The sequence below is a fragment of the Mustelus asterias genome, chromosome 23, assembly GCF_964213995.1.
Source record: "Mustelus asterias chromosome 23, sMusAst1.hap1.1, whole genome shotgun sequence".
NCBI lineage: Eukaryota > Metazoa > Chordata > Chondrichthyes > Carcharhiniformes > Triakidae > Mustelus > Mustelus asterias.
Window position 1 is genome coordinate 40,946,417 of NC_135823.1, and position 14,601 is coordinate 40,961,017.

General features: G+C 46.3%; 1 protein-coding gene across 1 annotated transcript in view; it reads right to left on the reverse strand.

Moving 5' to 3' along the window:
• The window catches only part of myo15aa (myosin XVAa), a 149,174-nt gene that overhangs the window by 61,548 nt on the left and 73,025 nt on the right, over positions 1 to 14,601 (reverse strand). The window contains 4 exon segments of the mRNA XM_078239875.1: positions 2,890 to 2,971; positions 5,197 to 5,364; positions 8,159 to 8,226; positions 8,661 to 8,784. Coding sequence (XP_078096001.1) covers positions 2,890 to 2,971; positions 5,197 to 5,364; positions 8,159 to 8,226; positions 8,661 to 8,784 — 442 coding nt within the window.

Genomic DNA, 14,601 nt, shown 5'->3' on the forward strand with positions numbered 1-14,601 from the left:
ACCATTACACACCCCCTCTCCACCATTACACACCCCCTCCCCACCATTACACACCCTCTCCCAACCATTACACACCCCTCCCCACCATTACACACCCCTCCCCACCATTACACACCCCCTCCCCACCATTACACACCCTCTCCCAACCATTACACACCCCTCCCCACCATTACACATCCTCCCCACCATTACACACCCCCTCCCCACCATTACACACCCCTTCCCACCATTACACACCCTCTCCCAACCATTACACACCCCTCCCCACCATTACACACCCCCTCCCCACCATTACACACCCCCTCCCCACCATTACACATCCCCCCACCACCATTACACACCCCCTCTCCACCATTACACACCTCCTCCCCACCATTACACACCCCCTCCCCACCATTACACACCCCCTCCCCACCATTACACATCACCCCCACCACCATTACACACCCCCTCCCCACCATTACACACCCCCTCCCCACCATTACACACCCTCTCCCAACCATTACACACCCCTCCCCACCATTACACACCCCCTCCCCACCATTACACACCCCCTCCCCTCCATTACACATCCCCCCACCATTACACCCCCCCTCCCCACCATTACACACCCCCTCCCCACCATTACACATCCCCTCCCCACCATTACACATCCCCTCCCCACCATTACACATCCCCTCCCCACCATTACACATCCCCTCCCCACCATTACATCCCCCCTCCCCACCATTACACCCCCCTCTCCACCATAACGCACCCCCTCCCCACCATCATAGAAGACAGAGGGTGGTGGTGGATGGAAAATTTTCAGACTGGAGACCAGTTACCAGCGGTGTACCACAGGGATCAGTGCTGGGTCCTCTGCTATTTGTGATTTTTATCAATGACTTGGAGGAGGGGGCTGAAGGGTGGGTCAGTAAATTTGCTGATGACACCAAGATTGGTGGAGTAGTGGATGAGGTGGAGGGCTGTTGTAGGCTGCAAAGAGACATTGATAGGATGCAGAGCTGGGCCGAGAAATGGCAGACGGAGTTTAACCCTGATAAGTGCGAGGTGATTCATTTTGGTAGGACAAATTTGAATGCGGATTACAGGGTCAACGGCAGGGTTCTGAGGAATGTGGAGGAACAGAGAGATCTTGGGGTTCATATCCACAGATCTCTGAAGGTTGCCACTCAAGTGGATAGAGCTGTGAAGAAGGCCTATAGTGTGTTAGCGTTTATTAACAGGGGGTTTGAGTTTAAGAGCCGTGGGGTTATGCTGCAACTGTACAGGACCTTGGTGAGACCACATTTGGAATATTGTGTGCAGTTCTGGTCACCTCACTATAAGAAGGATGTGGAAGCATTCGAGAGAGTGCAGAGGTGATTTACCAGGATGCTGCCTGGTTTGGAGGATAGGTCTTATGAGGAAAGGTTGAAGGAGCTAGGGCTGTTCTCTTTAGAGCGGAGGAGGATGAGAGACGACTTAGATGTTAGGTTTATAAGATGATGAAGGGGAGAGATAGAGTGGACGTTCAAAGACTATTTCCTCGGGTGAATGTAGCTGTTACTAGGGGGAATAACTATAAGGTTCATGGTGGGAGTTGTAGGAGGGATGTCCGAGGTAGGTTCTTTACTCAGAGAGTGGTTGGGGTGTGGAATGGACTGCCTGCAGTGATAGTGGAGTTGGACACTTTAGGAACTTTCAAGCGGTTATTGGATAGGCACATGGAGCACACCAGAATGATAGGGAGTGGGATAGCTTGATCTTGGTTTCAGACAAAGCTCGGCACAACATCGAGGGCCGAAGGGCCTGTACTATGCTGTACTGTTCTATGTTCTATGTTCCATTACACAGCCCCTCCCCACCATTACACAGCTCCTCCCCACCATTACACAGCCCCTCCCCACCATTACACAGCCCCTACCCACCATTACACAGCCCCTACCCACCATTACACAGCCCCTCCCCATTACACAGCCCCTCCCACCATTAAACAGCTCACAGCCCTTCCCCAGCATTTCACGCTCGCTCCCCACCATTATATAGCTCACAGTCCCTCCCCACCACCACACAGCTCATATCCCCTCCCCTCTCCACTATTACACAGCTCACAGTTGCATCTCTGTCCCAGGTACAGTTGTCTCTTTCTGTCCCAGGTACAGTTGTGTCTCTCTGTCCCAGGTACACTTGTCTCTCTCTGTCCCAGGTACACTTGTCTCTCTCTGTCCCAGCTACAGTTGTCTCTCTCTGTCCCAGGTACACTTGTCTCTCTCTGTCCCAGGTACACTTGTCTCTCTCTGTCCCAGGTACACTTGTCTCTCTCTGTCCCAGGTACACTTGTCTCTCTCTGTCCCAGGTACACTTGTCTCTCTCTATCCCAGGTACAGTTGTCTCTCTCTGTCCCAGGTACAGTTGTCTCTCTCTGTCCCAGGTACAGTTGTCTCTCTCTGTCCCAGGTACAGTTGTCTCTCTCTGTCCCAGGTACAGTTGTCTCTCTCTGTCCCAGGTACAGTTGTCTCGCTGTCCCAGGTACACTTGTCTCTCTCTGTCCCAGGTACAGTTGTCTTTCTCTGTCCCAGGTACAGTTGTCTTTCTCTGTCCCAGGTACAGTTGTCTCTCTGTCCCAGGTACGGTTGTCTCTCTCTGTCCCAGGTACAGTTGTCTCTCTCTGTCCCAGGTACAGTTGTCTCTCTCTGTCCCAGGTACAGTTGTCTCTCTCTATCCCAGGTATAGTTGTCTCTCTATCCCAGGTACAGTTGTCTCTCTATCCCAGGTACAGATGTCTCTCTGTTCCAGGTACAGCTAACTGACCCTTCTGATCTTCATATCAGTGTACAGTATAACTGAGCTAGTTATTATCTGGTGTCACACAGCACTCTAGTCTGCATGCTGAGGAAGACTTACCGGGTCTGTTAACAGATGGCTTCCCTTTGGCAGCATTGTGGGGGATCAGTGGCTGGGCTGGGTCTTTGTTGGCAGTGTTAGTCTGTGAAACATACAGAGCAGATGATGTTATAATGTTTTTCCTGCAGTGTCTGTCTGGTCTGGAATGAGAACATAAGAAACAGGAACAGGAGAATATGACCCCTCGAGCCTGCTCCACCATTCAATATAATCATTGCTGATTTTTGCTTCAACTCCACTTTCCTCCCAATCCCCATATCCCTTTATTTCCTGAGGGACTGAAAATCCAACTCAGCCTCAATTGGATGTTCCAACTCAACACTGGAACATCCAATGCCCTCTGTGGTAGATAATTTCAGAGATTCACAACTTCTGAGTGAAGAAATCTCCTCATCTCAGCCCCAAATGGTGAACCCCTTATCCTGAGACTCTGCCCGTGTTTTAGATTCCCCAGCCTTGAAAAACAATCTCAGTGTCTACCCTCTCAAGCCCCTTCAGAATCTTGGCTACTTCAATGAGATCACCTCTCATTCTTCTAAACTCCAGAAAATATAGACCCAAGGTATTCAGTCTCTCCTCATCAGCCAACCCTCTCACCCCAGGCACCAATCTAGTGAATATCATCCCAAGAGCTAATCTAAATGATGAATAAGCACATCAATTCTTCCGTGTGACGGCCACAGCTCAGTGGGTAGCACTGTCACTGCTCAATCAGAAGGTTAGGGGTTTGAGTCTCATTCCAGGGAGTAGAGTCCGTAATCAGGCCGATACTCCAGTGCACTATTAAGGGAGTGCTGCGCTATTAGAGGGTCAGTATTGAGGGAGGCAGACAATACTGAGGGAGTGCTATACTATTGAAAGGACAGTGTTGAGATATGGCTGCACTGTTGGAGGGACAATATAGAGGAAGCAGTATGCTGGCAGAGGGATAATATTGAGGGAGCCCTGAACTGTCAGAAGGGCGGGAGCACAACAATGTCAGAGGGGAAGTACTAAGGGAGTTCTGCACTGCCTTTTGGATGAGATGTTAAATTGAGGCCGTGTCTGCATTCTCAGGTGATGCAAAAAATCTCACGGCCACTCATCCAAAGAAAAGCAGCGTTCTGCCTTCTGTCCTGGCCAATATCCCCTTCCCCAACTTCACTAAAATCTGCTTGTTATCACACATTGCCCTTTGTGGGATCTTACCATGTACTAATTGGCTATCACTTTTCCTTAGCATAACATTGACTACACTTCAGAAGTACTTCTATGTGAAATGTGTTGGGTGTCCTGAAGTTGTGAAAGGTGCTACATGAAGGCAAGTTTCCTTTTGATGGTTATTAAGTTCTTTCAAGTTCCCAAATGGTCACGAAGAGATAGGAACCTCCCCCAAACCTTCTTACACACTCCTACACCCTCTTACACACTTCTAAATCCTCCCATACCCTTTCCTACACCCTCTTACATCCACCTACACCCTCCTTCATCCTCCTACCCCCTTCTTCTTCCTCCTATATCTTTCTACACTCTCTTGGACTCTCCTTCACACTTCTACACCCTCTTACATCTTCCAACATCCTCCTACACTCTCTTACACCCCCCTTCATCCTCCTCTACTCTTGTACACTTTCCTAAAGCTCTGGAAACAGGCAATGTTTGTACAGTTGGTGAATATCTGTGTCAGTCTGGGGTTAGGCCAATAATAACAGGGTTTCAGGAACTGCAACAGGTTTCTTGTGAGCTTGATCTCATGACACCAAGCTGTTTGGTTTTGTACTAGGAGTGTCATGCTTCAAAGACAATGCAGTGCATGAGTTGGAAATATCGCAGCAGTCAGGTGGAGGCTGTTAGAGATTAGGGCTAAGGTATATTTCTAGGGAAAGTAGATCTTTCTAAAGCTGAGCTGGGAGTGCTTTATGAAAACACAGGGTACCAAACTTAGTAAACCATTCTAGTCCATAACCATAACAGCTCTCTCCTTAATGGAAACAAAACTGCTCTGCGCATTGAGAATGTGACAAATATTGATGTGCTGGTCTGTTAATAATTGCACACTGTAGATTGGGTATTGGTTACCAATCTGAGGCTGTGACCATATTACAATGCTACAAGGAAAGGCAGGGACATTATGAGTAGGAGGAAATCCGGAAATGGATGGCTGCTACCACAATGGTTCTAGAAGTTTCTGAATCAGATCCTGGTGACATCTCTGTAATCCTGACTCATTATCGATTTCCTCAGGCCAGTGGTGTGAAATATCCACCCAGCAACAGACTAATCAGCCCCAAGACACACTGTAAACTTCTCAGGTACAAATGCACCCACCTGACGAGGGAAGGCCTCTTTTGGTTTGGGTGCTGTGATGGGTGCGCTTTGGGTGCTGTTGGTGGCTTTCATGGCAGCGTTGGAGTCATGGTTCAGGCTGGCGTCTGCTCGGCTGGCACTTGTCATTTGCTGTTGGAGGGCCATGGCCTGCATGGTCATTTGCTGGGCCTATCCGTGGAAACAAGAGGGAACACAAACTACATAATTCCCAAAGATAGCAGTTGGTTAGGGCTGAAAAATATGATCATCTGTTATCAACATCTGATACTGACCATGTTAAATTCAGGGAAAATGCTGGAATGCTTAGCGGGGTTTCATTAACTAATGGGGTTTTGTTATGTTGTGGGATCTTATTAACTAGTTGGGTGATGTTAACCTGTAGAGATGGTTGTGGTGTGGGATTTCCCTCACGCAGTTTATTGAGCTGTGCGGATGGTTAGTTATCCTTTGGGGTTTTAGTATCTCGTGGCCTTTTGTTAAGATCTGGAGAAAGTTTTGTTGGGGTTTCATTCAGTGGTTGCTTTGAATTGAGTTATTTTGAGGTCGGACAGCATCTTTGGAGAGAGAACAGACATTTCAGGTCAATGACCTTTCATAGAAACTGGGATAAATTAGAAATGTAATAGGTTTTAAGCAAATGGGAGGGGGGAAAGGTGGAAAAAGAACAAAAGCGAAGGTCTGAGACAGGATGGAAGACAGGAGAAATTAAATGATGACGGAGTTGGTGCAGGTGGGTGGTGATGGAGCAAGTAAAGAAACCATGGATTTGTCTAGAGGAGATGGGAATAGCAGAATAATAAACAGCTGAACAAGGGGAAAAGTAGATTAAAACCGCAACTGCAAAGAAAATAGAAACAAAATGGGGACAGAAATTCTGATCTCAATATTGAGTCCAGAAGGCTGCAGAGTGCTGAATAACAAGATGATATGCTGTTCCTTGAATTTCAGTTGAATTTCATTGGAACAGTGCATGAGGCCGAGAAAGGAGAGGTCAGTGTCAGACTGAAGTGGAGACTGAAAATGACAGATGACCTGAAGCGTTTGAGGACTGAGGTGCTCCGCTAAGCAACCATAAGATTTGTATTTGATCTCCTCGGTGTTGGGCAGACCACACTGTGAACAGTGAATACAGGATACTAAATTGAAAGATGGCCATGTAAATCACTGTTTCAACTGTTCGAAATGTCTGGGGCCTTGGAATGTGAGGAGAAAGGAGGTGAAAGGGCAAGTATTAGATCACCTGCGTTTGCATGGAAAGGTACTGCAGGAAGGAGAGATGGTAATGAGGGTGATTGAGGCATGGACCTGGATGTCACAGGGGAAACGCTGAAGGGGGTGGGAAAGACATGTTTAGTGGTGGTCCCTTCCCTCACCTCTTTCTCTGTTACATTGATAACTGTATCAGCGTCATTTCCTACTCTCACTCTAAACTGGAAAACGTCATTGACTTTGCTTCCAATATCCATCCTTCTTTCACCTTCACCTGGTCCATCCAGAACTATTTCCTTCCTCGGTTTTTCTTTCTCCATATCTGCAGTTGGGCTATCAACAATTACAGTATTGACTGACTCCCATAGCTACTGTACCTCATCTACACTTATAGAGTCATAGAGGTTTACAGCATGGAAACAGGCCCTTCGGCCCAACTTGTCCATGCCGCCCTTTTTTTTAAAAACCCCTAAACTAATCCCAATTGCCCGCATTTGGCCCATATCCCTCTATACCCATCGTACCCATGTAACTATCTAAATGCTTTTTAAAAGATAAAATTGTACCCGCCTCTACTACTACCTCTGGTAGCTTGTTCCAGACACTCACCACCCTCTGTGTGAAAACATTGCCCCCCTGGACACTTTTGTATCTCTCCCCTCTCACCTTAAACCTATGCCCTCTAGTTTTAGACTCCCCTGCCTTTGGAAAAAGATATTGACTATCTACCTTGTCTATGCCCCTCATTATTTTATAGACCTCTATAAGGTCACCCCTCAGCCTCCTACGCTCCAGAGAAAAAAGTCCCAGTCTATTCAGCCTCTCCTTATAACTCAATCCATCAAGTCCCGGTAGCATCCTAGTAAATCTTTTCTGCCCTCTTTCTAGTTTAATAATATCCTTTCTATAATAGGGTGACCAGAATTGCACACAGTATTCCAAGTGTGGCCTTACCAATGTCTTGTACAACTTCAACAAGACGTCCCAACTCCTGTATTCAATGTTCTGACCGATGAAACCAAGCATGCCGAATGCCTTCTTCACCACTCTGTCCACCTGTGACTCCACTTTCAAGGAGCTGTGAACATGTACCCCTAGATCTCTTTGTTCTGTAACTCTCCCCAACGCCCTACCATTAACTGAGTAAGTCCTGCCCTGGTTCAATCTACCAAAATGCATTACCTCGCATTTGTCTTGGTGTCAATCTTGGTGTCATCTGCAAACTTACTAACCATGCCCCCTGTATTCTCATCCAAATCATTAATATAAATGACAAATAACAGTGGGCCCAGCACTGATCCCTGAGGCACACCGCTGGTCACAGGCCTCCAGTTTGAAAAACAACTCTCTACAACCACCCTCTGGCTTCTGTCAAGAAGCCAATTTTGTATCCATTTAGATACCTCACCCTGGATCCCTGAAGGGCTCCACTTCATTCTCCCAGTTACTCAGTCTCTGTCACATCTGTTCTGATGGTAAAACCTTCCAAAACATTACTTCTGACATGTTCTCCTTTTTCCTCAACCAAGGAATCCCCCGCACCATGGTTAGCCTGGCCCTTGACCATGTCTGTCCCGTTTCCTGCCCTTTCCCTCCCTTCCAGGACCACAGCATTGGCCCACTTGTCACTCCACTAGCCTCCATTTTCAACAGACCATCCTTCGCTCATTCCAGCATGATGTCACCACCAAACATCTTCTCCTCCCCTCTGTGCATTCTTTATAAATCATTCGGTGTTGTCACCAGAACTCACCAGGAGGTAGGCTTGCTGGTTTATGAAATCTTGCTGCTGGGCATTCAGCTGGGAAGAAGGGTCATAGCCTGGGGAGAAACATTAAGAACATAAGTACCAATTAAGTTGCAATAACACTTTCTCATTCCATAGACTTGAGAAATCATTTCGTATTTTCTCGTTCCCCCTTTTTAATCCAGGTGTTCTTAACAACCGGGAATGGGCCTGGGAATAGAAATAGGACTGGGAATGGGAATGCTGCTGAGAATGGGTCTGAGAATCAGCGTGGGAATGGGGGTCATTCTCTTTGAAGTGCCTGTGTGTTCTCAATAAAGAACTTTGGGTCTTTTTCCTTTCCTCCCTTTGCCCTAATGGAATGTAATGGGATTGACTGATGTCAGCTCAGCACCAGTGTGAGTTAGTACTATTTACAGAGAAAAAAAGTCACTGCTTGACCCCAATCGTGATGAACTGACTGGATCACAAAGAACCGTTCCCATCAAAAAGCCCCACGGATACTGACCTTGATGTGCTCCAGGGATTTCCATGGATTTCACAGGGTTCAGTGGAGCATCATCCCCATTGCCAGCTCCCACTTTCCCACCTCCCTTCATTCGGGCTGACACTAAGGAAGATCGTTCCAAATCCTTCAAATGAGAGGGAGAAAAATTGCTTTAAACTAAAACGTGCCAATCAATAAAACCCACTGCTTAACTAATTCCAGAATTAACAAATTTCACAGGCAATGTTATTTAAAACCCAACAATTTAATTAACATCAAAAAGAACTCAATTCAAAGCAACAACTGAATGAAACCCCAACAAAACTTTCTCCATATCTTAACAAAAGGCCACAAGTGAATAAACTGCATGAGTGAAATCCCACACCACAACCATCTCTACAGGTTAACATCACCCAACTAGTTAATAATGTCCCACAACATATCAAAACCCCATTAGTTAATGAAACCCCACTAAGTTGATGAAACCACACACACATCATGGCCTGACTTGGTAGTGAATCTATGGAATTCATTGCCACAGAAGGCTGTGAGGCCAGGTCATTGAGTATAGTGGCTATATCCTCCACTAAGACAGAGATAGGTAGGTTTTTGATTGGTAAGAGGATCAGAGGCTATGGGGAAAAGGCGGGAGAATGGGGTTGAGAATCTTTTCAGCTTTAATTGAATGGCGGAGCAGACTTGATGGGCCGAATGGTCTTATGGACTGAGGGGCGATGACGCCTTTCACCTTAATGAAGCCTCCATGCCAGACTATATCCTCCACTAATTGCCCCAATTGTCCCATCAAGGTCATCACAGTATGATGCTTATCATAAATCTCACCTTGGCCTAATCGCTCACTTCCCTGGCACTTACTCTTCTCTGAGCATCTCACCTTCTTCCAGCCCCTTGTTTCTCACTCCAAATCATTATTCTCTAAAGCCTCCCCCCCCATATAATAAAAATGTTCTCACCCTCAGGTATCTCCACTGCTTTCTCTCCTCAGCATCTACACTGAATTACTTCTCACCCTGACCATTCTCCTGGTACAGCACTCGTCTACACACCCTTAAGTCCATTGAGTGCAGACTTGAAAGGATATTGTGTACAACTGGCTTAGCCATCCAATGCCAGATCTGGCTGGACTATATATCTGGTACGGTTCTTGTCTGCTGAGACATATTGCACGATCATGCTGGAATTCAAGATAACCCCTGGCTTCCTTTCTGTGCTGAAAACCATTTTCTCAAACCCCCTCTCCCCTCAACAATTGGTGCGAGGAACTCATGGATTTCTTTTGTCACTAAAATTAAAACCATCTGTTTCCATCTGATTTAAAACCAGCTGTTTCTGCCACATCCTTTCCTTCCACTAGCCCATCGGGCCAACCTTCCTCTGAAGTTCCCTGCTGCCCTAATCCTGAATGTACAGCTTTCTCTAGGTTTCTCTCCTATTTCCCTTCATGCTTTCTCTGAGCTCATCCTGTCCATGAGACCTTCCTCCTGTTCCCTCAATCATATTCCCACTAAACTGCTGATCACCCAGCTTTCCCTCCGGGTCTCCATGTTAGTTATTATTGTAAATGTCTGTCTCTCTTCAGATGTTGTCCCTTTCTCCTTTAAACGCGCCATCATCACCCCTCTCCTCAAAGCACCAATTCTTGATCCCTCTGTCCACCCCATCTCCTACCCCCCTTTTCCTCTCCAAAGTCCTTGAATGTGTTGGTGCCTTTATTTCTGTCTTTTCCAAAACTCCATGTTTCAATCCCCCCCGATCAGCTTTCTGCTTTGCACTGGCTATTATGAAAGTCACAAATGACATCCTATCTGACTGTGACAAAGATAAACTTCCTCTCCTTGTCCTCCTTGACCTCCCTGCAGCCTTTGACACTTTAACACATCATGTCTCCACCATCAACCAGCTGGGTGGGACTGCCTCAACTGATTATGTTCTTATCCAATTAATTGTGGTCAGAAAATCACTTGCAATGGTTTCTCATCCCTCTCCCTCTGGTGCCAGGGTCAAGGACGTCTCTGAGCGATTGCAGGATATTCTTAAGGGGGAGGGTGAGCAGCCAGAGGTCGTTGTACATATTGGTACCAACGACATAGGTAGGAAAAGGGATGAGGTCCTGAAGTGTGAATATAGAGAGTTGGGCAGAAGGCTAAAGTGCAGGACCTCGAAGGTAGTAATTCCAGGATTACTACCGCTGCCACGTGCTAGTGAGAGTAGGAATAGGAGGATTAGGCAGATGAATGCCTGGCTTGAGAGCTGGTGCAGGGGGCAGGGATTTAGATTTTTGGATCATTGGGATCTTTTCTGGGGAAGGGTTGACTTGTTCAAGAGGGATGGGTTACACCTGAACTGGAGGGGGACTAACATCCTGGCGGGGAGATTTGCTAGAGCCACTCAGGAGGGTTTAAACTAGTTTGGCAGGGGGTGGGATCCAAAGCAGTAGGGAGACAGAAGAGAAGTTTGAGGACAGAAGTTAAAGAGAGCACATTAAGTAGTAAAGGCAGCGTCAGCAATCCTAGTACCAGACAGATCAGGCAAAAGCAAGACAGAGAGCAAGGGAAATCCAGATTAAACTGCATTCATTTCAATGCAAGAGGCCTGACGGGCAAGGCAGATGAACTCAGGGCATGGATAGGTACATGGGACTGGGATATTATAGCAATTACTGAAACTTGGCTAAGGGAGGGACAGGACTGGCAGCTCAATGTTCCAGGGTACAGGTGCTATAGGAAAGATAGAACAGGAGGTAAGAGAGGAGGGGGAGTTGCACTTTTGATTAGGGAAAGCATCACGGCCGTACTGAGAGGGGATATATCTGAGGGTTCTGCCATTGAGCCTATATGGGTAGAACTGAGAAATAAGAAGAGGGAAATCACTTTGATAGGGTTGTACTATAGGCCCCCAAATAGTCGGCGGGAAATTGAGGAGCAAATATGTAAGGAGATTACAGATAGCTCCAAGAAAAATAGGGTGGTAATAGTCGGAGATTTTAACTTTCCCAACATTGACTGGGACAGCCATAGTATTAGAGGGTTGGATGGAGAGAAATTTGTTGAGTGTATTCAGGAGGAATTTCTCATTCAGTATGTGGATGGCCCAACTAGAGAGGGGGCAAAACTTGACCTCCTCTTGGGAAATAAGGAAGGGCAGGTGACAGAAGTGTTAGTGAGGGATCACTTTGGGACCAGTGACCATAATTCTATTAGTTTTAAGGTAACTATGGAGAATGGTCTGGCCCAAAGGTTAAAATTCTAAATTGGGGCAAGGCCAATTTTGATGGTATCAGGCAGGAACTTTCAAAAGTTAATTGGGGGAGTATGTGGGAAGGCAAAGGGACGTCTGGTAAGTGGCACGCTTTCAAAAGTGTGTTAACTAGGGTTCAGGGTAAACACATTCCTCTTCGAGTGAAGGGCAAGGCTGGCAGAAGGAGGGAACCCTGGATGACTCGGGATATTGAGGCCCTGCTCAAGAAGAAGAAAGAGGCACATGACATGCATAGGCAGCTGGGATCAAGTGAATCCTTTGAAGAGTATAGGGAGTGTAGGAGTAGAGTTAAGAGAGAAATCAGGAGGGCAAAAAGGGGACATGAGATTGTTCTGGCAGATGAGGCAAAGGAGAATCCAAAGAGCTTCTACAAATACATAAAGGGCAAAAGAGTAACAAGAGAGAGAGTAGGGCCTCTTAAGGATCAAAAAGGTCATCTATGTGCAGATCCACAAGAGATGGGTGAGATCCTAAATTAATATTCCTCATCAGTATTTACTGTTGAGAAAAGCATGGATGTTAGGGAACTTGGGGAAATAAATAGTGATGTCTTGAGGAGTGTACATATTACAGAGAAGGAGGTGCTGGAAGTCTTAAAGCGCATCAAAGTAGATAAATCCCCAGAACATGATGAAGTATATCCCAGGACATTGTGGGAGGCTAGGGAGGAAATTGCAGGTCCCCAAGCCGAGATATTTGAATCATCGATAGTCACGGGTGAGGTGCCTGAAGATTGGAGAGTGGCAAATGTTGTGCCTTTGTTTAAAAAGGGCTGCAGGGAAAAGCCTGGGAACTACAGGCCAGTGAGCCTCACATCTGTGGTGGGTAAATTGTTGGAAGGTATTTTGAGAGACAGGATCTACAGGCGTTTAGAGTTGCAAGGATTGATTAGGGACAGTCAGCATGGCTTTGTGAGTGGAAAATCATGTCTCACAAATTTGATTGAGTTTTTTGAAGGGGTAACCAAGAAGGTAGATTAGGGCAGTGCAGTTGATGTTGTCTACATGGACTTTAGCAAGGCCTTTGCTAAGGTTAAATCTCACGGGATCCAGGGTGAGGTATCTAAATGGATACAAAATTGGCTTCTTGACAGAAGCCAGAGGGTGGTTGTAGAGGGTTGTTTTTCAAACTGGAGGCCTGTGACCAGCGGTGTGCCTCAGGGATCAGTGCTGGGCCCACTGTTATTTGTCATTTATATTAATGATTTGGATGAGAATATAGGAGGCATAGTTAGTAAGTTTGCAGATGACACCAAGATTGGTGGCATAGTGGACAGTGAAGAAAGTTATCTCCAATTGCAATGGGATCTTGATCAATTGGGCCAGTGGGCTGACGAATGGCAGATGGAGTTTAATTTAGACAAATGCGAGGTGATGCATTTTGGTAGATTGAACCAGGGCAGGACTTACTCAGTTAATGGTAGGGCGTTGGGGAGAGTTACAGAACAAAGAGATCTAGGGGTACATGTTCATAGTCACAGGTGGACAGAGTGGTGAAGAAGGCATTCGGCATGCTTAGTTTCATCAGTCAGAACATTGAATACAGGAGTTGGAATGTCTTGTTGAAGTTGTACAAGACATTGGGAAGGCCACACTTGGAATACTGTGTGCAACTCTGTCACCCTATTATAGAAAGGATATTATTAAACTGGAGCGAGTGCAGAAAAGATTTACTAGGATGCTACCGGGACTTGATGGATTGAGTTATAAGGAGAGGCTGGATAGACTGGGACTTTTTTCTCTGGAGCGTAGGAGGCTGAGGGGTGATCTTATAGAGGTCTATAAAATAATGAGTGGCACAGATCAACTAGATAGTCAATATCTTTTCCCAAAGGTAGGGGAGTCTAAAACTAGAGGGCATAGGTTTAAGGTGAGAGGGGAGAGATACAAAAGTTTCCAGAGGGGCAATGTTTTCACACAGAGGGTGGTGAGTGTCTGGAACAAGCTGCCAGAGGTAGTAGTAGAGGCGGGTACAATTTTGTCTTTTAAAAAGCATTTAGATAGTTACATGGGTATGATGGGTATAGAGGGATATGGGCCAAATGCGGGCAATTGGGATTAGCTTAGGGGTTTAAAAAAAAAGGGCGGCATGGACAAGTTGGGCCGAAGGGCCTGTTTCCATGTTGTAAACCTCTATGACTCCTGCTCCTTTATTTCTGCTGACCACCTTAGTTCCCTTTGATTTTTAAAGATTTCCTCAACATCTTGTTCCCTGAAGATTTATGAACTGGAATAGCAGTGGCAATCTCTCTCTGCTTTGTGCATGCCGACTTAGGAAAATCCTCAATACCTATTCCCAAATCTTTACTTTGACCCTGTTTCCCATTCAGATGCAGAGCTTAAGGGCTCACTGACTCTGGACACTGGTTTAATAGTTATTGTGAGGGTGCCTGGCATTAGCAGCATTGAGGATCTATACAATAAACAAAGAGCAGTCAGCCCATCAAGTCACTTCTTCCACATGCAATTTATTGTGGATTCTACCCCACCCTGAATACTGGGTGAACTTGAATGAGAGTCATGAGCACAGTTGGCTAAGACTGTGAAGAGAATGACGCCAAAGGCATGGGTTTAATCCCCATATTGGCCAAGGATCTCCTTGCCTTGCCCAATAGTGATATGGCATAAGCTATGATGAGCAATCCATAGACAATGGTGACACTGGTTGGAAGAAGTGACCTGTC